Raw genomic sequence first — 24,126 nt, forward strand, 5'->3', positions numbered from 1 at the left:
AGAGTAGAGTCGTATATTGCTCCGAGATACTTCACCGTCTGAACTTGATGTAATATGTTATTTCTATACACCAGGCAGATATTTACAGGAACAGAAACCTGAAATACTAACAATGCGCATTTCTTCACATTGAGAGACAGATGAATTTTTCCTAACCAATTGTAAAAACATTGAGGTGATTTTGCAGGGTTCGATAAAGAGGGTGAATGTCACCTGCTGATGCAAAAAAATGCAATATTGTCGGCATACACACACGTTTTCACAATTTAAATGCATTAAATTCAGTTTAGAAAAATCCTAAAAAGAACAAGTGAGAGAACTGATCCTTGCGGTACACTTCTTGTCTGTGGAAATCTCCTTGAGGAGACACCAATTTGGCACAAGTAAAATTTTCTATTTTCCAAAAAAGACGGAAATTCAGGCTACAAAATAGCTTGGGAAGTTCAGTTCCTGTAATCCTAGTAACATAATCGAGTGCTCAACGCTGCCGTATGATTTACTGATATTGAAGGTGACAAGCGCAGCAAACTGTTTTCTATTGCGAGCTAATTTAATACGAGTCTCTAGGTTAGTATGAACACACCAAATCGAACAACCCGGCCTGAAACCAATTTGACATGGATTCAAGAGAGCAGTTTCCGAAATGAATGACATGACATGGCTGAGAAGGACCCTTTCCACCAATTTCACTAGGTTCGATGTTAATGAAATAGGGCGTATGTTGTCTAAAGTTAAGTCCTGCCCTTTTTTTTAAGCAATGGAACTATTTCAGCAAGAAGGCACTCATGAGGTATCCAAGAACCTTTACTAGAATGGTTAAATAGAGCCAACAGGTCTGCAGGAGATTCATTGAACAAAATTTTGATCATAAATGAAGTGGCCTTATCAGGGCCAGGAGCCACTGGGGATAAGTGCAGAACAATTTGCGACAGCTCAGACATAAAGACCTCCGTGAAATCACTTGAGGTGCATGTGAATATAGCAGGAGAAGGTAGAGTAGATGTAAAGTGAAGCTCTAGGTCAAAAGCAACATCCTCTAAGGCCTTTGCGATGTGAGCAGGGGACTGAACGAGTGATTCAATGCTGGCAGCCGCTGGAATCACCTTGTTGCGCCTCATGAAATTAAACAAAAGCTCGTTTATTTCCTGATTGTGAAAGGAAATTATAATTTGTATTATAGTCCTCCTTTGCATGTGCGACAGTGCGCTTAAATGTTGCTGCAACATATTTATAATCCAACAACTTTTTTGGGCATTGATTGATTAGAAAATTCCTCCAAGCTGCTTTCCATCGTCTATATGCACGCGTGCACTCAGCAATCCACCAATTGTTTGCGATTGCACCCTTGGTTCTCTTAACCAAAAATTCAGACTTTTGCCTTGCATGGTCTAGTGCTGAACATAGATGTGCAGCCTTGCTTTCGGCACTTGTCTGATCGCAAGGGTCTGAAATGATTTGGAGGGCTGATTTTAGCGTGTTTTTAAAGCAAGTGTAATTTATTAACGTGCGGTGAAGTCGCTCATGAAAAGTTAATTTACACGCAAACTAATCGGTAGGTGATTACTGTTTGTTGCACTGTCAACAGGCGCCCAAGACATAACAAAGCCTCCTGGGAAGGAGAAAGTTAAATCCAAGGCAGAGCAGCATTGACTCCGAACAAACTTAGGCAATCCGGAATTGTTGCAGATGAAGTTGTTGTCAGAAGCCCAATCAAATAGTCTAGAACCAAAGCTCTTTGTTTTAAAGCCCCCCCGTCACATAGTGCGAATTGAAATCTCCAAGTAATGGAATTTGAGATCGGCCACTAGACATGAGTGAGTCAAGGGGCCGAGTGTCACGAATACCAGGCGGGAAATATGCATCAGCTACCGTAAAGGGCTGTTGACTTGGGACACTGAGGTCAACCGCTAGGATTTCACATTCATTGTCCGCATATTGGAAAGAAATGCATGCCCTGTGGCAGAACTTTGTAGAGATGAAAACTAACAACCCTCCCCCTATGATGACCGGTCAAGGTGGAACGGACTGTAATCCTTAAGATCAGAATTGAAATTTGTAGTTAGTCATGTTTCCTGTAAAGCAACTAAATTTGGTAGAAGCTGATTGCATAGGCATTTTAAATCTGTTGAAGCTGAGACAATTCCACTGGAGTACACTTACGAACCCTATCTTGGCAGGAGTACCGCAGTCGCGACTGCGTTTTCTACAATCCTGGTCTTAGCATTTCGACTTGCGTTACTTTTCTTTATCTTTGACTGAGGGCAAGATGGACCTGAAATATATCAGAGGAGACCCACTTCATTTCTGGGCGCAGAGATCAGACTCCATATCTATACAGTCCATAGAGGATGCGTCCATAACGTTGTTCGAAGGAGAGGCCTGAGGGGTCTTTGCTGCTCACATTGTTTTTGGACCTGTGGAGCGGGATCGATTGATACAGAGGGAGGAGTAGCTTCCGAAGCCAAAGAAGGCAAGAGCGGAGCGGTGGACGCCTGCAGAATATTGGTCATCTGAGCAGCTATGACCTGCGGAATGCACGTGGACACGGTTTCCATAATGCGATCCATTACATTTGCCACAGCCTTCTCAACTGCCGCTGTAATAGCCTGGGACCAATTAGAATCCGTTATGGGTGGGTATATGGCGGCCACACTAGAGTAGCCTGAGACTTTCTCCTTGTCTGCGGCAAAAGCCTCTATCCGCGTGCATCTGCACTTGTCTATAATCTCGAGCACCTGAACTTCTTGTGCTCGTGCAGGACAGTCAGGCGAATAAGCAGAGTGAGCATCACTACACAAACAACATTTCTCTTGCTGTTCAGGAGATTCTTCTCTGCAATCACGTTCCCCACAGGTACAGCAGCGTAAGGCCGATTTTCAGGCTTTGCCGCTGTGGCCAAATCATCAGCACTTTTTACACTGAAGGGGCCGCGAGTTAAAGGCATCTACTCGAAAAACCAATGGCCACGCCTTAATCTCTGACGGGCAAAATATTCCTGCAAATGTGGCAATGACGGGCTCCGTAGGAATTTTTACTCCGTCAACCATCCTGCTGCATCGATTTACAGCAATCACTCCTGCAGACGAGAGGTTCTCGAGCGTTTCCACAGGGCTCAATCAAGAGTCGAGCCCTCGGACCAAGCCCTTGGAACATGCTAGATGAGGCGGAATGAATGCGCTTAGCAGGTGGTTGGCGAAGGTCGTACACTTTAGCAGGTCTTCAATACAGTCTTTATCCGGTGACCTGCACAAAATACCACAACTGCCGAACTTCCGGACATCAGTAATGCGCTTGAAGTTCTTCGATCTGGACTGAAGAGCCGCCTGTAGTCCTGCGGGTTGTTCAGTCGGATAGCGTCTCCATCGGAAGGCACTAAAGCGACCGGAATGCTCGAAACTTCACTGCGGAAAAAGAGACCAACTGGGAGCTGGTCTTGAGGAAGAGATGCCGACCAAGGGGAAAACCCCTGGCCGGGAGAAGAAGCTCTCGTCGTGCGCCCATTCACCCCAGAACAAGAGCAAGAAGGCATAGACAAAAAGGAGAAACTTGCAAGCTAGCGCAGCACCGCCAGGTACATAGCCACTGCCCCAAAGCCTGGATTGCTGGCCCACATCACCTTCGCCGACCAAGACCGGAAACAACAGCCTTCTCCTTGCCGAGCATGAGACGGAACCAACCAACTCGTTCCCCTCTTCTTCTGTATATTCATCAATTCCGACCAAGATGCCGACCATATAGACTAAGCATCGCCTTTTCTTGGGCGTCACACTTCCCCCTTGGCCGAGACACTTGTCTCGCCGAAGAGGCCCAGCGCCTTGCCCGCCTTCGTATCCTCGCCTTCAAGATCGGTACAAAGTGCCCTACGATGCCCACCGCCGTCACATCACTTACAGCCTTGGTGATTTTGTCGCGTTCTGGTCGCCTGTCCGAAAGCAAGGACTGTCCCAGAAGCTGCTGTGCCACTACGAAGGACCCTATGTTATTATTCAGAAGATTAGTGAGCTCAATTCCCGCATAGCCCGTGCCACGGCAAGCGGCCGTTGTTCTGCACCAACTCCGGTGACTCAGGTTGCCCGGCTGAAGCCCTGCAATACTCGCCTTGCGTGTTGTAGGCAGTAGCCACATGGAGTCGCTAGGCCATCTGCGTGGCTGGGCTTGGCTGCGCGGGTGGGGGGGGGGGGGGGCGTCCACGTGGGGCTCGCGGCGGCTGGCAGACGTCTTGTGCTAGTGCCGGCATTCGCTGGGCTGGAATAGAACTGTCCGGTTAGCGTCTCAACGCTCTCGTTTTTTTCAACCCAACATGGTGTCAGAAGTAATGCAATTCCAACAGCAAGCCCAGCCGGGGCTGTTTCCTTTCGCTCGGATAGGCATCAATGGTGGCACACGTCACAGCAGCGTCTATGGCTTGGACAACGCGGCCAGTATATGGCGTCCTTCGTCATTCAACCGCCCGAAGCCTTCTGCTTCACGACTCCTGCTGAGTGGCCTGGCCGAAATGGAGGAAGTGGTTCGAGCGTTTCTGCACGGCTTGCGGTCTCTGCGACAAATCAAGGTCACATCAGGTCTACACACTCCTTTACATGATTGGCGACCAGGTCGATGGCGTCTTCGCAACCTTCAAACTCTCTGGTGGGAACGCTCAGAACTTGGAATTCGTCCTAAAGCTGTTCGACAGCTACTTCATACCGCGGCGAAACGTCATTTTTGAACGTGAACGCTTCAATACGAGGATCCAAAACGACGGCGAATCCGTGGAAGACTTCGTAACACTTCGGAAGACTTCGTAGCTTCACACGCTTCCAAACTATTGTGAGTACGGCACCTTTCGAGAGGAACTGGTTCAAGACAGACTGGTCGTCGGCATTCAAGACCAGAAATTGTCAGCGAGACTGCAACTAAATGCCGATCTTACTCTTCAGAAGGCGCTTGAGAGTGTCAGGCAGGTCGAAAGCATTCATCAGCTGCCAGTGGCGCTTCACCCCGAACCTTTGACCGTCAACAAAGTTGCATCAGGCAAACAGCAAGTCAGGCACCCCACAATCGCTGCTCACATCAACGACTGCCGAGAGCACTTGGAATCAAGACCACATCAGCGTCCAGCTGACAGCGTTCCATCATCGTGTCGTTAGTGTGGGAAAGAACGACACCCGCGTTCACTGTCTCTAACGCGGACGCTGGTATCCAGGGGCTGCCACGAAAAGGGCCGCTACACGTCTGTCTGCATGTCACGCCGGGTTGATATCGTTCAAGCATCTGGACCCCACAGTGAAGGGGGCTTTATCGGAACCGTCTCATCCTTCGAGTTTCCTTCAAGACCACGGGTGAAAGTTGCAACGGACCTGTTCTTCAATAGCCACTCGTGGTTAATCGTGACTGATTATTACTCCAGATACCCGGAACTGACTCGTCCAGAGAAGCTGTCATCTAGTACAGTGATCAATCACTGCCATGCAATTTTCGCCTGGCACGGCATTCCAGAGGTTGCAGTCTCCGATAATGGTCCGCAGTTCTTGTCCTCCAACTTTGCCGAGTTTATTCAAGAATACGGGTTCAAACACGTCACATCAAGCCCACAATACCCTCAGAGCAACGGACTCACTGAGGCTGCGGTAAAAATCGTCAAAACTTCATTGAAGAAGACCCAAGACCCGTACCTGACCCTCTTGTCCTGCCGGTCAACTCCATTGAAAAATGGTTGCAGTCGTTCTGAACTATTGATGGGGAGGCGGTTGCGGAAACAAAGATTCCTCTGACTCCTGGAAGGTTTGTTCCTCATTTGCCAGAGGCCACTAAACTTCGGAATTTTGAAACTCAATACCGCGAACAGCAGCGAAGAGATTAGGATAGACGACATGGCGTACGGCAACTTCCGACCCTTCTGGAAGAAGATGAATTATGGTTTACAGAATTAAAGCGAAAATGGAACATGGTGTCGCCCGCAAGCGAGCCTAGGTCATATATAGTTGACACTGGGAGCGGCACTATACGGCGAAATCGAACCCATTTTATCCCTTTTCTCAAGCCTGCGAAAGAGGGGAGAGACTACCAAGACGTTGCATACGACGAATCTCTCCCTGGGATTTCAGTTTCTCAGGAAGATTCCCAAACAACCTGCACTGAAGCCCCTTACGAGGAATCTCCCCCTGTGACGTCAATTTCTCTAGAAGATTACCAAACAACCTACGCTGACGCCTCCCACCGGCACACCAAGTGTGGACGTTGCGTCATTCCTCCAAAGAGGTTGCTTTTCTTTCGGGGGAGATGTTGTAGGCAGTAGCCACATACAGTGGCTAGGCCGTGTGTGAGGCATGGCTTTGCTTGGATGGGGGGGGGGGGGGGTAGGGCGCCCGCAAGAGCCTCGCGGCGGCTGGCAGGTGTCTCGTGCTCGTGCCGGCATTCGCTGGGCTGGAATAGAACTGTCCGGTTGGATTCTCAACGCTCTCGTTTCCCTCAAGCCAACACTGCGGGCTTCGGCTGCGTAGGGACAGTGTGACACCCATGTAGAGGCGATGCTTAGTCTATTTGGTCAGCCTCTTGGACGGCATCGATCACTATGCAGAAGAGGAGGAGAACGAGGTGTTTGGTTTCGTCTCGGGCTCGTCAAGCGGATCCAGCTGGTTTGAGTCGCCCGTCTTGGTCTCATTAAACCCTGGGTTCTAATATTATGTTCCGAATTTCTATATGCTTACGCTTGAAGGTATACATATTTACGCGGCTGTTGAAAAGAGGAAAATCATATTTCGACCCTTCAAACCACCATCTCATTCAAAGGAGATGGTAGGTTAAATGCTGAAAAAAATTGGGTTTTAATGCAGATTTTTATTGCGTAGGCGCTGTTTTCGCATTAAAGGAAAAGTATAGAAGCTAAATTGGGCTTCCTTCACAAGCTCTAATGACAATACTACACAAGTGTTACTTTCAATCTGTTCATTTTAAGGCTCGCCAGCGGTATTATTACGTTTGACCGCCTTCACTGGTTCTGCTTGTGTCATCAAATATTTCGAGTCTGCGATGTCTGCTAACTGCTTTCTACTTTAGAATTACACTACAAATGCAGCAATGTCTTCGTGCTGTGCCGATGCTCGAAAGGAGTAAATCCTCAAACAAACAAGTGTGTCAAACAAGATGCATTTTCAATCTGCCGCTGGATCGTATGTACGACCACTTGATAGCAGATAGACTGGCAGTGCTGTGATGAAACAAGCAAAAAAGGAAGATGAAGAAAAATAGCACAAAGGAATTCAGGACGCTGTGCAGTGAAACGAGGCTCAAAAGAATGCTCCAGGTGGATAAGAGAATTGTGAATTCAGACATATCATTGCGACGATTTTCAAACCACAAATTTCGCATTCAGAGACCATTCCTCTGCAGCAAATTCAACACTTATTTCGAGTTTCTGAACTTAAATAGATGGTCGGGGCTTTTACTGCACGAATGAGCTATAGGAATTTTTTCTTCCTGCAACTTTTTCAATTTTTTCAACACTTTGTCCTTGAGCTCAGTGCAAAAATTAAACTGCATGCATTGACCGTATGGCACTAGGACAGAAATAGCAAAAACTACAACAATCAGAGAAAACGAACGCGCAATATCTTGTACATGTTTGGCATAACTTTCGTTGCTGTTGATGACTTTGTGCCAAAATTGTGTTACTAAAAAAAGGAGACATTGAATTTGTTGTTCGATAATACTAGTGGGCTTCGGTAGTTTTGCATGAAATTCTCTCTCTTATTTTTTATTTTGTGAAATAAATGAAACCAAACTTCATTCAGCGTATTAAAACCTACTACAAATACACAATATTCACAAAAGAAATCGCCGGCATTCAAAGAGCAAAAGCAAAAAAGTCGTTAATTACTACAGTCTCGGCATACCAAATACGTAAACCGCAGAATATTCCGGAAAAGTGGCGAGCGGTAGAGGCAAGACAAAAATAAGTTGAAAGTGCCAAAACCATAAAACAAATATATGTAAACCCACAGTTCGGACAGGCAAGAAAAATATTTTTCAATAACGCCGCAAAATTATGTTTGAGTTTTATATCATCGACAACTTCATTCCATATCTGTGAACAATTGTATTCTAATAGCCCTTGATCATAAGTTTTATGGCGGGGGGGTAGGTTAGATCTATTAATAATGGTGCCACTTGTTTCTCTCAGTGGTGATCTAAAGAGTGAAAGAGCAGAGGAATCATTCGTTGCAATTACAATGTTTATTACTTGACCTATGTTTAGTTTGTATGCACCTGATACTGGTAATATTCGCAAGTGTTATAAGAGTGGTCGGCTAGGGTCGAGTTTCTTTGCCAAGGTTATGGGATGAGCGGCAAGTTTTTGGTAATTCATAATTGGTTCTACAAACGTTTTATGGGCACCGCTTTATGTCTCTAGACGGTAAAACAAGTTACTATGAACCAACGCGAAATACAATACAGGTAAAATCGCTTCACGAAAACATTGCCTTCCCTTAATGAAATATGAGAGCCATGAGCTACTTTAGAACAAAAATTCTAAATTTGTTGCATCCAGTGCATATTCGATTCGAAGACGACACCCAATCGCTTAGTGCGTGATGTGTTAAGAAAATGTTTACAATTTAATGTTATAATTGAATTATCACAGCTAATATCTTTTTTCCTTGAGTGAAATAAGGTATAGGTTGCTGCTCAGTGTTAATTGTGAGCCAATTGTGTACAAACCACTGCGAAACTTCGCTAAGTTCGTCGTTAATTTTTCTCTCTGTTTCCTATATTATATCCCCTGTAAAGATAGCACAGCCTCATCTGCATATTTACAAGCTTGAAAGACATTTAAGAAACCGTGGCAACCCATTAACGTGCGCACAATTCTGGGCGCACATTTTATGTGATTTTTCATCATGCTAATATATGTTTTTATCTGGATGGATAGAAAAATGTTGGCAATACATATACCTTCATTTAGTATCCTACCATACCAGCCAAAGACTGAAGATGTAATTATTATAGGCATGGCTTAAATCTGCCTCTGCGCTTACTTTCTGGAAGCCTCTCGTGAACGCATGAGGATCTTCCTATCGGAGTAATGAGTGGTTACATATCACTGCTATCCCTCTCAGTCGATGCCAATCGTAATTTAACATTGCAAAAAATACATACCTGTGTTTAGTCGAGTGATCCCATTTGTTAAAATTTTCACGTTGCCGAAAATTAAGAGCTATTTTTCGCGGCACTTGCTCTGGTACTGACTACGACTAGGTAACATCTTTATCTGCTCTAGGTGGAGCGCTTTTGACATCGGCTAGTGTCAAGGTAGATGCTTCGCACGTCTTAGGCATAGATAGAAAGCTTTCTAAAGTTTTTTTTATTTTTTGAAGCTCCCGGCCGCGGCTTCATCGCTGTTTCTTGACTGTCGGCACTACAGGAGAGTCTCTTGTGAGGCGTAATGCGTCATTTAGGCTCTGAAGTGCACGCTGAGTCGACGTACACATCTCATGTTCCCCAGAGAACTCTGAAAACAGCTTCCGCCACAAATACCTGTTTGCGTGCCTTCTTCTGCGGGAATGTTACGGCTCCTACTACATCTGCACGCTCAGTTAATACAGAAGTCGAGACGTCCTCCGCACTTGAAGCATGCCTCATATCACTGTGGGCTATACGGGTGGATGTCTGTAAAATTGGAGAAAGCGTGTAGAATTGCTCCGTCGTTATAGCCAGTACGTGCGAACAATATGACAGCACCTAACCAGTGTATCCCAGACGGCTCGCAACGTGTCACTGCAAAAAAAAATGTTAAAGATGTGCGGATCCTCTCATTACTAAGCACTGCGCGATGTCTATATTTTTCCTACTATCCAAACATAAGTAGCAAAAGCTGCAATAAAGTCCTTCGTATAACAATCCACTTGTTTCATTACGTCAGGAAATCGGCATCACCAAATGGCGCTGAATTTTTTCTCAGCAGCACTGCACTGAGCTGAGTGTGCCTGACTGATTTAGCTTAGTTCACCCTGTGGTGCGCGACGTAAGTACTGCGAATGAGATATTCAATTCTATGCAGTTTTAATTGAGTTCCCTGTTCGAGGCGACTAGGCTTGCTTACCAAACCTAAAAAAGAAGCCTTTTCCGTCATACTGAACCCATGAGCGTCATAATATTGGTTAATAAAGATGTAGGATGCCCAGAGGACGTGATTTACTGTATGCGTTTCTGCTTGTGATCAAATTTATTCTCTTCAGGCATTAGTAAATTATCAAAAATAGTTGTGTTTAGTCATACTATATACATCATTTCCTGAACAAATCTCGTTGTTCTTTTACATACGTCAGTACAATGAAGGAAGCATTTGGGCTGATATGCCTCAGTGCCATACCTTGCTACACCCTCCCAACGCCTGAGCATTAGGAGTGTACACTGAAATGAAGCGGAACAAAATCTTTCGAACCTAAATCGGTATGCAAAGCAAGTAAAAGACCGATTGCTATTTATGACATCAAGAGGCGTGGGTGCAACTAACAAATCAATTGGATGACACACTATTTTTCACCCGTAACAAACTCTTTATTTTTTCCATGAATCAGTACCGCCGAGATATGCAAGTATTCGTGTAGAAGTTTAAATACGTTGCAATTCATCTGTTTTGATGTAATAGGGCACGCTGCTTGTAGCACTACGAGATGCTGACTTCAGGCATCATCTGAAAGGAAGAAGACACAAAGGAATGGTTCAGAGTTTGCTGACATAACATGGAACAAACATGCCGAAAGGTTTCCAATTAAAAGGTAAATAATTACTACCGAAGAGGGCGAGTTGGCAGTTATAATTTTAGAATGTCGACTTAACGGGAAAGACAACAGAGCGCACGTTTCAACCTAGCATTCACGAAAGGCATCTGAATATTGAAATAAAAAACCCAAACAAGACTCGAAAAGTTGCACGTCGTCTACTACAGTTCCTCTCTCTCCAAATGTGGCTCGTTTTCTCTCGGGTATAAGCACTTCCAAGAGCTCTTTGTATGCCTCACGTATTTTTTGGCATCACTTTAAGCATTGGTCCTGCTTAGCAAGGAATATACCGGTGCAATGTGGTGTGTCTGGTTTGAGTTTTTGCTTCACTGGTTCGTCTTCTGACTAGTCTGCGTTTCGGCCACGGTTTTCAAAAACTTGGCAGAAGCAGGGCCGACGGTGAAAGAATCTCAGGGTGAGGAGGAACTATAGCCCAGTTTAAAAATACGACAGAGCCGATCGCACAATACAACAGAAATTCTGGTCGTCCTGCCATTACAAAAACTTTTTCTGTGGTGTTGAGATTTTCCCTGTTCATGCAACAGGCCTAGCTCTCTTGATACCAGCAGAGAGTTCTCAACATGACAGATAATCTTGTTACTACAATAATTGCCCTTTTTAGGTCCCAAAATACTGCAGGAAAGTTTGTTGTAAGAAGAGAAAATTTTCTGTTGTGTTTTTCGATAAGGTAGGGAGGGATTCAAGGAGACTCGGAGGACACAGAGTTAGAAGAAGAGAACGGTCCCTGCTGTCGATCAGAAAGGCGGCATTCTAGTCGATAACATTTGTGCCGCACTCGCATGTTAATGAAATAAATTCTGTAATCTGTATTCTTCTAGTGGCTCATCTTATTAAAGAGGAGACATGAGAGAAAACAGTGCATGTTCTTTAATTGCGTGCTTTTCTTTTTTGTTTTTTCTCTCATTTCCCTTCCTTGATGAGAGTACCATCTTCAGGGAAAGAAAAAGGTGGCTGCTTGTCTAAGTCGGCGTTTTGCTTCTTTCCAACTGTTATATTATAGTTAGGGCCTGCTGCTGACGCTGTGAAAGTTAAAATGTGTTGCAGAGAAATTGCTGCGCCAGTCATTTTTGAATTTCACTAGAAAATGGTCACTACATCGGCTTATTTTGCATCTAAAGACAGCAACGTAAAAAATATCGTTACAGTGCCCACAAATGAAGTCAGCGACGTATTGATTGAAAATTAAACATGGCGCGACTACACCACATATACAACGATTGATATAACCGTCGATTAAAAAGCGAAAATCAGTGATTTTTCTATTTTTGATGAGTGGCATGTAAGGATGAAAATCCCACTTATAGCACTCTGTCGCCCTCTCCAGCGTCAGTAAAGCGGGTATCCATAAAGGCACAGCACATATTCTTTAAAATGGCGCCAATTTAGGAATTTGAATGGGTGCTGTGGTCCAATAAATTTTAATATTCTGAAGCGTTTGTTAGTTGTGGCCAGTGCAGAAATTTCATGCATGAAAACACAAAAACAAATTCAAAGTCTCATTAATATTTGGATGTAACAGTAATGTACGACGATAGTAATAATGCTCAAGGGAATCTATGGCCAAAGAGCGCCATAACACAAGGTGGTTTCGTGTACTGAAGGTGGGGTTGTTGACAGATTTGCCAAACAACTTCACTTAAAGAAGCCCAGCACAAAGCCAGGAGAAAGCTGGCACAATTTATCACCGGTGGGTACCCGGCGCAGCTGGGGATCGAACCCACTAAGCCACCGCTGCGGTGTAACTTGCTGTGAGCAGTAAATGCTACAGTAATTCGGTTACACTTTTCAGGCTTGCTGAACAATATTTGGTCATCTAATTTAATTAACTTGCAAAGATTGGTTTGCCACTCATGCTAATGCATTTACATGGCTTTGAAAAACAACTGGACGGTTCTTTGTGCAGTTGAAACACATCTGTTGCAACTATTACTTTAAATTTATTATAGTGTGGTTGTGCAGCGGCAGGGTTATGGGGTTTATAGGGTCAAATTCTGGCTCAGGTAGACTGAACTTCTGTAGAATTTTAGTAGAGCGAGACCGGAGGCTCGCTCTTTTTTCTTAACATTAACCTCTCCTTTATTCTAAACATTAACCAACAGCAATTTTCCTTGGTGCAAACGCGCTAAGCTGCAAACGCACAGCCGATTTTACTACGCAATTTGCGTGTCATTTTTATCATACACCCGTATTTGAACCGGAACAACGGAATCGATCGGCTGTCATACTCTCATCTAATGGTTCCGCAATTGTGCATAGTACGGGCCTTATTGAATAATTTTTGTTATAACGGGACAGAGCTAAAGGAAAGCGCAGATAATTGACAAAGCATGATGAATATCCACTTGAGCGCTTACCTTCTCCGCTGCTAGGTGCCATTAAAAGACAAACATATCGCAAACTGAGCTTGGATGAAAACATCAGGCACAGTTTCTAATAATATTGAAACTAAAACGAACCTGTAAGATTTCCGAAGCAGTTCTACTTGTTCTAGTGTCAGAAATAGTTAATCAGGTATAAAAATAACCGGTAAGTTTCAGCCAAAATTTTCACCTGAGTGCACCCAATATTTAACAAAGTTGCGGAGTGATGCGCGCTAACCTGCCATTTGTCAGATTTTCGAGGGCAATCAGTTTTATGCCAAACATAATGGCTCTCCGCAGCATGACTTTGAGCCGCTTTAAAAAGGCAAATATATCGCGAACGCAGTTTGGATGAAAACATCATGCACAGTCCCTAATAATTATGGAACAGAAGTGACTGTGGAAGATTGTACTCTCATAAATAGTTAGTCAGATATAAAAACGGCCGGTAAGTATCAGGTTCAAAGCAAATTTTCACCTGAGTGCACCTATTATTTAAAAAAGTGGTTGAGTGGTACACACTCACTTACCATTGGTAAGATTTTTATGTGCAAGAAGTTTTATGCCGAACATATTGGCTCTCCGCAGCATCACTTTGAGCCGACCATAGACATGTTCTTTTAGGGTGAAAATCTTTTTAGAGCTTCCTATTTACAAGACAGGGAAAACTACCAATGAGAAAAAGCAACTCGAGTATGTCCGTTCGCTCAAGCCGGGACAGTGCAATAGTTTTGGCAGTAATTAAAGAAATAAAAGCAATACGTACTGCTTCCACTTTAAAAATATCCACTCTCTCTCCGAATGTAGCTTTTATGTAGTCCGGGTTGTCCACCTTAAGGAAGCTGTATTTTTTGTTTGGGTTAAAGTCGTTGGCAACTAAGTACCCGTTGGTAAATAAGCGTACTGTGTACATTAAAAGTTGTCCTCTTTTCACTCCACGTATAGTGAAGTATGATGTTTGGCCACCGATTGTGATGTAAAGGCTAGAAAAAACGCAAAGACAAGCTGAATTAATAATGCGAAATTATTATATACTACACTTCAAAGCAAGTTATGTGACAAAGATGCAATCTGAAGCCATCCCAAGTCACGTGACAATGATAAATTCGATTCTATACCAATTCCCGTTATAACGGCATAATGAGAATAACAAGCAACGTGAAAACGATGTAATTCGACGTCATACCGAGTCTTGTGACACACAACTGCAATTAGTTCAGGCCACGTAACCAGTAAGCTAATGCCAGAGTTACGAAGATACCCAATTCCTACTCCCTAAAACATGAAGGTGTGCATGAAATCCCAGCTATGGATCACGAACAGATCTCAATGTGGTGGCGGTATTCTCCAATACATTCGCATCAAAGTGTTCAGCAACCGCTTGTCGTACAGCGTTCCGGGTGATGTAATAGAATCTCTCTTTTCATACAGCTTTCACTTAAGAGTGCACGTTGTCGTACATATGTACCTAAGCAAAGAAATGCGCAAAAAAAGAACACGAACGAGAAGAGCAGCAGGATGAGGGTGTACTTGCAACTGACTTTATTCAGGAAAAACATATATTCCTTTATGCATGTCAATTTATTGCCTAAGGCGCACGTGCCAGCAAACCTTTTTAAACCAATTTGATTGATATTATTCGTACGCAGTTATCTCTGACCTGAACCCTGTGTGAAAAAAGCCTCTGCCATCTCAAGTGCCGTTTGCTAACGACTGCGCATCTAGATTTTGAATCTAGCCGGCATGTCTTACCAGGCGTAGCCAAATGGCCAGCGCCGCAATATAAAGGCAAATAGGACTCTTTCTTTTTCTTCATCGCAAGGTGATGCTGCTCCATTCGTTGGTTAATACAACGGCCCATTTGGTCTATGCATAGTTTTCCACATGTCAAGGGAATTTCGTGCACAACACACGCCGAACACCTGCCAAACTGAGGGGCGTGGCGTTTCGTGCATTCTCGCACGCACCTTTCCCCGGAGACGTTTCGGGGGCACAAAAAGGCCAACTTGCGTGGTGCAGAAAAAACCACCGCTACACTGTAGCGATTGGCTACGTTCTTCGGGCTGAAGAACACCCTGTGAATACAGGGGACACATAGCCTGTCTGATATTTGACCGACCGCCACCAACTTGTGGTGCTCCAGCGTTCAATGTTTGTAAAAGCTTCTCTGCCAGAGAAGCCTCGACAGACAAAAGGAAACCAGCTTCCTGTAACCTGTTGAGGCTGTCATTCACCAGGTGAACACAAATACACAACATGCCAATGGCTTGACTTGATGTCTTGGAATATGCAGATTCTAAAGGCAACAGGTCGTTTCGGGCTCGTGGCGAGAACATTGAACACATGTGATCTGGTGTTAAGGTCAAGTTATTTACTATTATGGTGAGGTAGTTCGCAGGTCAATGATAGATTCATCCCATGTCGTTCAAAGACGGATATCTTGCACGAAGTCCTTGTTTGTCAAACCAGGTTGCTCTTTAAAAACAATGAAATATTCTTCCACGTGCCTAAAAACTTTAAGCTTGGGGTCGACCAAAGATTAGACCGGTGGTTGTCGCCTAAATTCATAGAGTGTCGTACAGACCGAAAAATGCAGGTAATCGATAAGGTGTGCCGGTGGTTTTTTCTGCACAGAGCAATTTGGCCTCTTTGTGTCGCTGGATCGCCTCCGAAAAATGATGCATGCGAGAATGCACGAAGCGTCACGCAACTTAGTTTGGCCGGTGTGCGGTGGGGATTCTGCATGAAATCCCACTGACATGCTGAAAACTATTCGGCCCAAGGGGCCGTTGTATAAATCATCGAGTGGTACAGCGCCAGCTTTCGATGAAAAATGGGAAATGGTACAATTTTCCTTGACATTGCGGCGAATGCTCTTTGCCTACGCCTGGTAAGCAATGCCAGCCTTTTGCTGGCTAGAACCAAACTGTTGAGGCACAGTCATGACGAGATGGCACTTGAGCTGGCAGAGGCATAAAAGCAGGTATAAAGGTGTATGTGTTTTTCTGAGTAAAGTCGGTCGCGAGTATGCACCTGCCTTTGCGCTCTTCCAGTGCGTGGCAGTGCGTGGCATTTTTTCTTGTTTCACATATCTCTTCCTGAAGTATAGCTTGCATGTTTTAGTTGAATGAGAGGCCAGTTCGCCAGCGGAGTTCAGACCGACGACATCTTCAGCTTCATTTCCGTGCTTTAAGGCGTGGCGGAGATATCCACCATCCACCTAGATGTCAAGACGTAAGAGCTACTGCTCAATTTTCTTTACTCAAAACTTCTGCTTTACTCAAAACACAAAATGTCGCATTTTTCAACTTGAGTAGACAGATGTGCTTCATAGATCAGAATTTTACTCACGACACCGGAAGAAAAAAATTGGCTGCGGTAAAACTTAGGTTAACCCTGGAGAGAAGCGAAAGTTTTATTGGCATGGCTATGTTCAGAAATGCCAAGCACACTGCCGATCGGATTGTCTGTAAGCGTCGATGAAATGCCCGATGCCCGATGGGGCAGTTGCCACTTGCCACGGTGGGCAGAATGTGATGACGTGAGTAGGTTACATGACACCATTCGACACCTGCGATGACAACAGGCGACACCTGTCACGTGACTGCACTTACGCTTCTCTCTTTAAAGCCTAGCATATTGAAGCTTTTGCTTCAAAAACGCGTTCGGAAGAAGGAGGAGGAGAAATAATGACGCATTAAGAAGCCTGGCTAGAAGAAGACTGAGAAATGAAGCATAGAAAGTTGAAGCATAGTATAGAAGAGGCCTAGCTTCGTGTCCCAGTTGGTAAGGAAGAGAGGTAAGACTTTACTTTCCACGGCTGTCGGGAAAGAGTTTAGGTGGATCCTATGTTGTCCCCAGCGCGGCCGACTTCCCGGGCCCACGAAATTAGTTCAACTTTCGAGGTCTTGTCTGGGTGGGTGACGAGTTCGTGCCAGCTTTCCACAGAAGGAGCTTGTAGCAGGGCCCGTGGGAGCGGGTTATCTTTGCATCTTCAGAGAACATGCGCCTTAGGGGCAGGTTCGCCGTGGTTGCAATTTGGGCATGTGGAGTCATATTCTTTGTTGGTCATTACTGGTAGCTTGGAGTGGCTATGAATTAAGTAAATCGGCTGTCAGGTGAACAGCGTGGCTTGAGCTCTGTGAATGACAGGGTGAAGAGGCAGGCACCTCCGGCTTGTCTCGAAAGACGCCCAAACATGAAGCCTACCATTGAAGGAGATTAGCTTGAAGGGCCAGATTAATAATAGAGAAAAATATTAATCATGCTGGTGTATGATATTGGAAAACGCCGGTAGGAAAGACTCGTTTACATTACGAATAGAAAGAACGGGACTGAAAGCTTCGTCTAGAGGAGACAGAAAACGTAGAGAGAATCTCTAAGGTGAAGCATAGGGTTGAAGAACAAAGCTTGATGGGCCAGTTGGGGCATCAATTTGAAAACACTAGTAGAAAATACGCGTTTTAAGGAATAAGGACTAGAGAAGATAAACAAGGAAGCAGGTGGTCCGAAGGCGACTAATCATATAGAAAGACACCCAAACATGAAGCATAGCATTGAAGAAGATCAGCTTGATGGCCCATATGGTGCACCATAGCTGAAGACTCTAGGATAAAAGACGTGATGGCAAGAGGAAAGAGCAGACACGACGGCGCTGAAAGCAAGTGATCTGATAGAAACTGAACATGAAGAAAGACGCCCAAAGATGAAGGTAGTAATGAAGAAACGTAAGTATATCGGCAGTCTGGTCATCATTCTGGAATACTAAAGTATAAAAGTTAAAAAAACGTCTAGGTGTATCCCACATGATGCAGTAGGTTTGTAATACGGGAGTAGATTTGTAATAATTCATTGACATCCACCCGAGCGCAGCTATCCGGCTACAAAAAACTACACAGCTTTCTCAGAAACTTCGAAGTAAAAGAAAAATTTGTCCTCGTCCGGGGTTCAATCCCGGGATAACCGTTTCACTGTAGCAGTCCCTCTACCAACTGAGCTAACCGGGACTGCAAGCTTAAGGTTGGGCGAGAGCGAGTTTATCAATAACTCGAAGTGGGAACAATTTTGGGCAAATGTTAAGGGGAATCCCTGAGGATGTAACGGGTTGGACGAGGATGTAGTGAGGACGAGGATGCAGCGGGTTGGCACAGAACACTGTGCGCCATACCTTAAGCTTAGACAGGCATGAAGACCCTGCAAATGTTGAGATAACATCATCATCATCATCATCATCATCATCATCATCAGCCCTACTACACCCACTGCAGGGCAAAGGCCTCTCCCATGTCTCTCCAATTAGCCCTATCCTTTGCCAGCTGCATCCACCCTTTGCCTGCAAACTTCTTAATCTCATCCGCCCATCTAACCTTCTGCCGCCCCCTGCTACGCTTACTTTCTCTTGGAACCCACTCTGTTACCCTTAAAGACCAGCGGTTATCTTGCCTTCGCACAACATGCCCTGCCCAAGCCCATTTCTTTCTCTTGATTTCGACTAGGATGTCATTAACCCGTGTTTGTTCCCTCACCCACTCTGCCCGCTTCCGATCTCTTAACGTTACACCTATCATTTTTCTTTCCATGGCTCGCTGCGTTGTCCTTAACTTAAGCTGAACTCTTTTCGTTAGCCTCCACGTTTCTGCCCCATAGGTGAGTACCGGTAAGATTATGCTGTTGTACACTTTCCTCTTGAGGGAAATCGGTAAACTGCCACTTATGATCTGCGAGAATTTGCCATATGCGCTCCACCCCATTCTTATCCTTCTAGTTATCTCCCTCTCATGATCCGGATCAGCTGTCACTACCTGCCCTAAGTAGACGTATTCCGGCACAATTTCTAGGCTCTCGCTGCCAATTGTGAACTGTTGTTCCCTTGCTAGGCTGTTGAACATTACCTTGGTTTTCTGCATGTTAATTTTTAGACCCATCGATCTGCTCTGCCTGTCTAACTCGTTGATCATGATTTGCAGTTCACCTCCTGAGTGACTCAGCAAGGCAATGTCATCAGCAAATCTCAGATTATTTAGGTATTCTCCATTTATTCTTATTCCCAACTGTTCCCAATTCAGGCCTCGAAATACCTCCTGCAAACATGCGGTGAACAGCATTGGCGAGATCGTGTCTCCTTGCCTGACGCCCTTCCTTATTGGAATTTTATTGCTGACTTTATGGAGGACTATAGTAGCTGTGCAGTTGCTATATATATCTTCCAGTACTTTGACATAATGCTCTTCTACCCCCTGATTACGCAATGCCTGTATGACTGCTGATGTTTCCACTGAGTCGAATGCTTTCTCGTAATCAATGAAAGCTATATATAGAGGTTGGTTATATTCTGCGCATTTCTCTATCACCTGATTGATGGTGTGAATATGATCTATTGTAGAATATCCTTTACGAAAGCCTGCCTGATCATTTGGTTGATTAAAGTCTAACGTTGCCCTGACTCTATTAGCGATTACCTTAGTAAATACTTTGTAGGCAACGGATAGTAAGCTGATCGGCCTGTAATTTTTCAAGTCCTTGGCGTCTCCGTTCTTATGAATTAAGATAATGTTTGCATTCTTCCAAGCTTCTGGTACAGTCGAGGTCATAAGGCATTGCGTATACAGGGTGGCTAGTTTTTCTAGCACGATGTCCCCTCCATCCTTCAACAGATCTGCTGTTACCTGATCCTCCCCAGCTGCTTTTCCCCTTTTCATTGCTTCTAAGGCTTTCTTTACTTCATCTTTCGTTACTGGCGGGATGACGCATTGCTGTGCACTGCTGTCTTTCTCATTAGCGTTCTGATTACATTGGCTACTGTACAGGTCTGTGTAGAACTGTTCGGCTACGTTAACTATCTTATCCATTTTGCTAATGACATTGCCCTGCTTGTCTCTTAATGCATACATCTGGTTTTGACCTATGCCTAGTTTCCTCTTCACTGTTTTTAGGCTACCTCCGTTCTTTAGAGCATGCTCGATTCTCTCCATATTAAACTTCCTTATGTCGGCTACCTTGCGCTTATTTATTAACTTTGATAGCTCCGTTAGTTCTATTCTATCGGTAGTGTTAGATGCCTTCATGTTTTGGCGCTTCTTAATCAGATCTTTCGTCAACTGAGATAGCTTCCTGGTATCTTTTCGAACTGTCCTACCGCCTACTTCTACTGCGCACTCCGTAATTATTGATGTCAGGTTATCGTGCATTGAATGAACATCAAGATCATCTTCCTCAGTTAAAGCCGAGTATCTGTTTTTCAGCGCTATCCTAAACTCCTGTGCTTTCCCTCTTACGGCTAACTCGTTAATGGTCTTCTTCTTCGCTAGCTTCTTCCGCTCCTTCTTCAAGTCTAGGCTAATTCTAGACCTTACCATTCTATGGTCGCTGCAACGCACCCTTCCGAGGACGGCCACATCCTGAATGATGCCAGGTTTAGCGCATAGTATGAAGTCTATTTCATTTTTAATCTCACCATTGGGGCTCTTCCAGGTCCACTTCCTGTTTTCTCGTTTGCGGAAGAAGGTATTCATGATCCGTAAATTATTTCTATCCGCGAATTCGACTAATAACTCTCCCCTGCTATTTCTAGAGCCTATCCCATAGTCACCTACCGCGTGGTCGTCAGCCTGCTTCTTGCCCACCTTCGCATTGAAGTCGCCCATCAGTACAGTGTACTGCGATTTTACTCTATTCATTGCTGATTCTACGTCCTCATAGGAGCTTTCAACGGTCTGGTCATCATGGCTGGATGTGGGTGCGTAGGCCTGCACCACTTTCAGCTTGTACCTCCTATTCAGCCTAATTACTATAGCTGCTACCCTCTCGTTAATACTGTAGAGCTCTTTTACGTTGCCAGCTATATCCTTATTAATGAGGAAACCCACACCTAGTTCTCGTCTACCCTCTAACCCGCGAAAGCACAGTATGTGTCCGTCCTTTAGTGCTGTATACGCCTCACCTGTCCTCCTAACTTCGCTAAGCCCTATCACATCCCATTTAATTCCCGCTAGTTCCTCGAACAGCACTGCTAGGCTGGCCTCACTAGCTAAAGTTCTAGCGTTAAACGTTGCCAGGTTCAGATTCCAATGGCGGCCTGTCCGGAGCCAGAGATTCTTAGCACCCTCCGCTGCGTCACAGGTCTGACCGCCGCCGTGGTCAGTTGCTCTGCAGCCGCTGGGGACTGAGGGCCGAGGGTTAATTGGTTTGATCATAGAAGGTTGTGGCCAAGTACTACACCAGGGTGGCCAAATCCTGCTCCGGTGAGAGAGTGCGTTGTCGGTTCTGGTCACCGAGATAAGGCCGCACTCCAGGCCTGGTTATGCAATTCCACCGACACGCGGATTTTTTTTTTAACCCGGTGGAGAATTGCGCGGCACCAGGATTTGAACCCCGGTCCTCTTGCACGCGAGGCGGATGTTCTACCTCTACGCCATCGCTGCATCTCTCAGAGAGAGATAACAAACGCTCTATTAACTCACGAGAGCCATCAGTATCTCTGGTACACTCAATGTCACCGGTGTCCTGAAAGTCTTCAAACATTTCCTGAGGAGAGGACGATGGGTCCTCGTCGCGGATTATGCTTTTGGTTTGTGAAGAATGCCGCTCCTGCCGAAGCCACTCACTTCAGAAATTTCCAAGTGGAAGTTGATTACAGCCGTCAGCTGCTCCTAAATCATATTAGAGTTTTTGTGTTTTAGGTCACAGTCTCCAATAGGTACAAGCGCTACTGGAATCTTATGTCATTCCGCCCAAATGAACCAAGGGGAAAACTCTGGGATGCCAGACTGGCAACCAGGATGTCGTACTTCAACCCGCGCAGGCTAAAGGCATAGCTCGAAGCCTAAAGAAACATATGTCTAATACCGCATCAATAAAAAAGCAATGCCTGGCCAGAACCTCAACACGTAGAACGGCATCACAGTTGAACAAGTGGAACAGCCTTATCCGGGAAAGGCAACGAGATCGCGCGGAGAAAAAACCATGGTGTTCACGATGGCAGCTGCCCTGTTTTAGTTGCCTTGGTGACATGGCACATACCCACGACAAGAGGACGGCCAGGGTTCAATGATGAGAGATTAAAAAAGAGGGTAAACTAGTGCCAAACTATTGGTTGTTCTTTGCGCGATATATTTGAATAATTAAAGAGGAAGAAACAATATAACGGAAGAGAATTTCATAGAATTGGATTAATAAAAACTGCTAAAAGTTTTTTTAAATGAGGAAATTTTGCATACAATCAGCAAGGGAATCTGATGCAGCTGTTATGTAATTGAGGAGGTCTTCGCAAACTTGATGCAATGCAAAGCCTCTGGCGCTCGCACCAAAAGAAAGAAGCATGAATGACAAAGTTAGTCCCAACTTTGTATTGGAAGTTTCTAGGTGCATCCTTCTCTGATGTGCAAACCTGCGACAAGATATCAGAATATTATCCGATGTTTCTACTTATTTACACGCCGTAAAAGGTTTGTGGGACTGATCCAGAGTCTACATAAGTAAAGATTTCCGCCGAGGATACTCCCTAACATGAGGGTCATCGCTACCTCAAACTGGCGGTATTCACACACGCGAGCGTTCCATGGGTACATGAGATGTTAGTAGTCAATGGTAGACAGCAAGGGATCGTTGCACGTGGCAGTTGTATACTGATAACGCTGAAAACGAGTCTTTCCGGAAAGAATGAGATTGGGGACGCTACAGGCGACAGATGCATTGAGAGCTCAGTTACTACGTGTGCTGCATCATTCTGGAATACCAAATCTAGGATTTTCCTACACTGCTTGTGATCCGCGAAGTCTACAGGATAATAAAAAATAAGCGCGTATACAGAACATGGCTGCACGCTTTGTCACTGAAAATTACGAACGACAGTTCTGCGCTTGAAGAATAAAACAAGAATTATAATAGGAGCTGCTGGGCGTTAGACGACGAAAATTACGATACAATACAATACTTATACAATAGTGTATACCATTCACCAGCAAAGATAGGAAGATACAAATATATTAAGCGGCCTTTTTATGTCTCTGAGTGTACGGACCATCATTTAAAGGTGCACAAAATTTCTTGCCGTACAAACTTATTTAAGACGTCATTTTTCCCCAAAGCAATTCTAGAGTGGAACCAGTTGCCTCGTAATGTTGTCAGCGTTGTATCGAATGATGTATTCTTTTTGATGTTGAGTGGCGCGTTGACTGTGCCACTGAGTATTCTTTTCTCGATGTTGACTGCCTTTGAGTGTTTTGTCTCTAAAGAGTACTTCATTTCGGCATGGCACGAGCTCATGAGTCTGGTCTCCTTTGTAAGCTTATATCCCTTCAACCCCCCTTTCACTTTAATGCCTTCACTGCTGGGGTACTGAATAAATTAATAAATAAATGAATTTTTTAAAATGCCACCTCTTTCACCCATTCAAGATTAAAAGACTTTAGTGAGCGGCTCAAAAGAGCGTCCCGTGTGAACTGTGGCGTCAACAAAACAGTGAGACAATTTGAGAACAATATCACCTGTGAAAAATTTGCGCAAAATTTCAACGCAGCCGGCAAATGACAGATAAATATTGCTAGAAATATGGGTGTGTAATCCGTAACTCGAACCGAAAAGCTCCCAGAAAGAGACTAAAAACATACTGAACGCTGCCTTCTGGCCGGCCCTAGACGCATCTGTAGGTATCACATTCTGGTGCGGGAAATGGTCAAGGTGATCATAAAGGAGACCAATTAGTGGCGTGGGAAAATATAATCAAAGGCAGTACTCAGAGGAGACGTAGCGTAGCCAACTCTACATACAAAATTGAGATCAATACCATTGTTCGGTAAAAGGTTCAGAGTAAAAAAAACTCGAGGGAGCCAAAATCTTGGCCAAAGGTGAGTGAGAAAGAGGGCTGGGTGGGAGACAAAATTATGTGAAGACACACCAGGAGCAATCTCAAATTCGCACAAAAAAGTCCTCACAGTTAAAAGGAAGAAACGAGTATTAAGATCGGGATTACGAACCTCCAGGTG

General features: G+C 44.6%; 1 protein-coding gene across 2 annotated transcripts in view; it reads right to left on the reverse strand.

Moving 5' to 3' along the window:
* Positions 1–10,528: 10,528 nt before the first annotated feature.
* The window catches only part of LOC144104987 (uncharacterized), a 108,373-nt gene continuing 94,775 nt past the window's right edge, over positions 10,529–24,126 (reverse strand). For both annotated transcript variants that reach the window (XM_077638208.1, XM_077638207.1), the window contains 2 exons: positions 13,911–14,127; positions 10,529–10,675 (listed from right to left, as the gene is read on the reverse strand). In XM_077638208.1, the coding sequence (XP_077494334.1) occupies positions 10,649–10,675; positions 13,911–14,127 (244 nt within the window). In that variant the 3' untranslated portion in view covers positions 10,529–10,648. The remainder of the gene's footprint in view (positions 10,676–13,910; positions 14,128–24,126) is intronic.

Source organism: Amblyomma americanum, chromosome 9 (assembly GCF_052857255.1).
Source record: "Amblyomma americanum isolate KBUSLIRL-KWMA chromosome 9, ASM5285725v1, whole genome shotgun sequence".
NCBI lineage: Eukaryota > Metazoa > Arthropoda > Arachnida > Ixodida > Ixodidae > Amblyomma > Amblyomma americanum.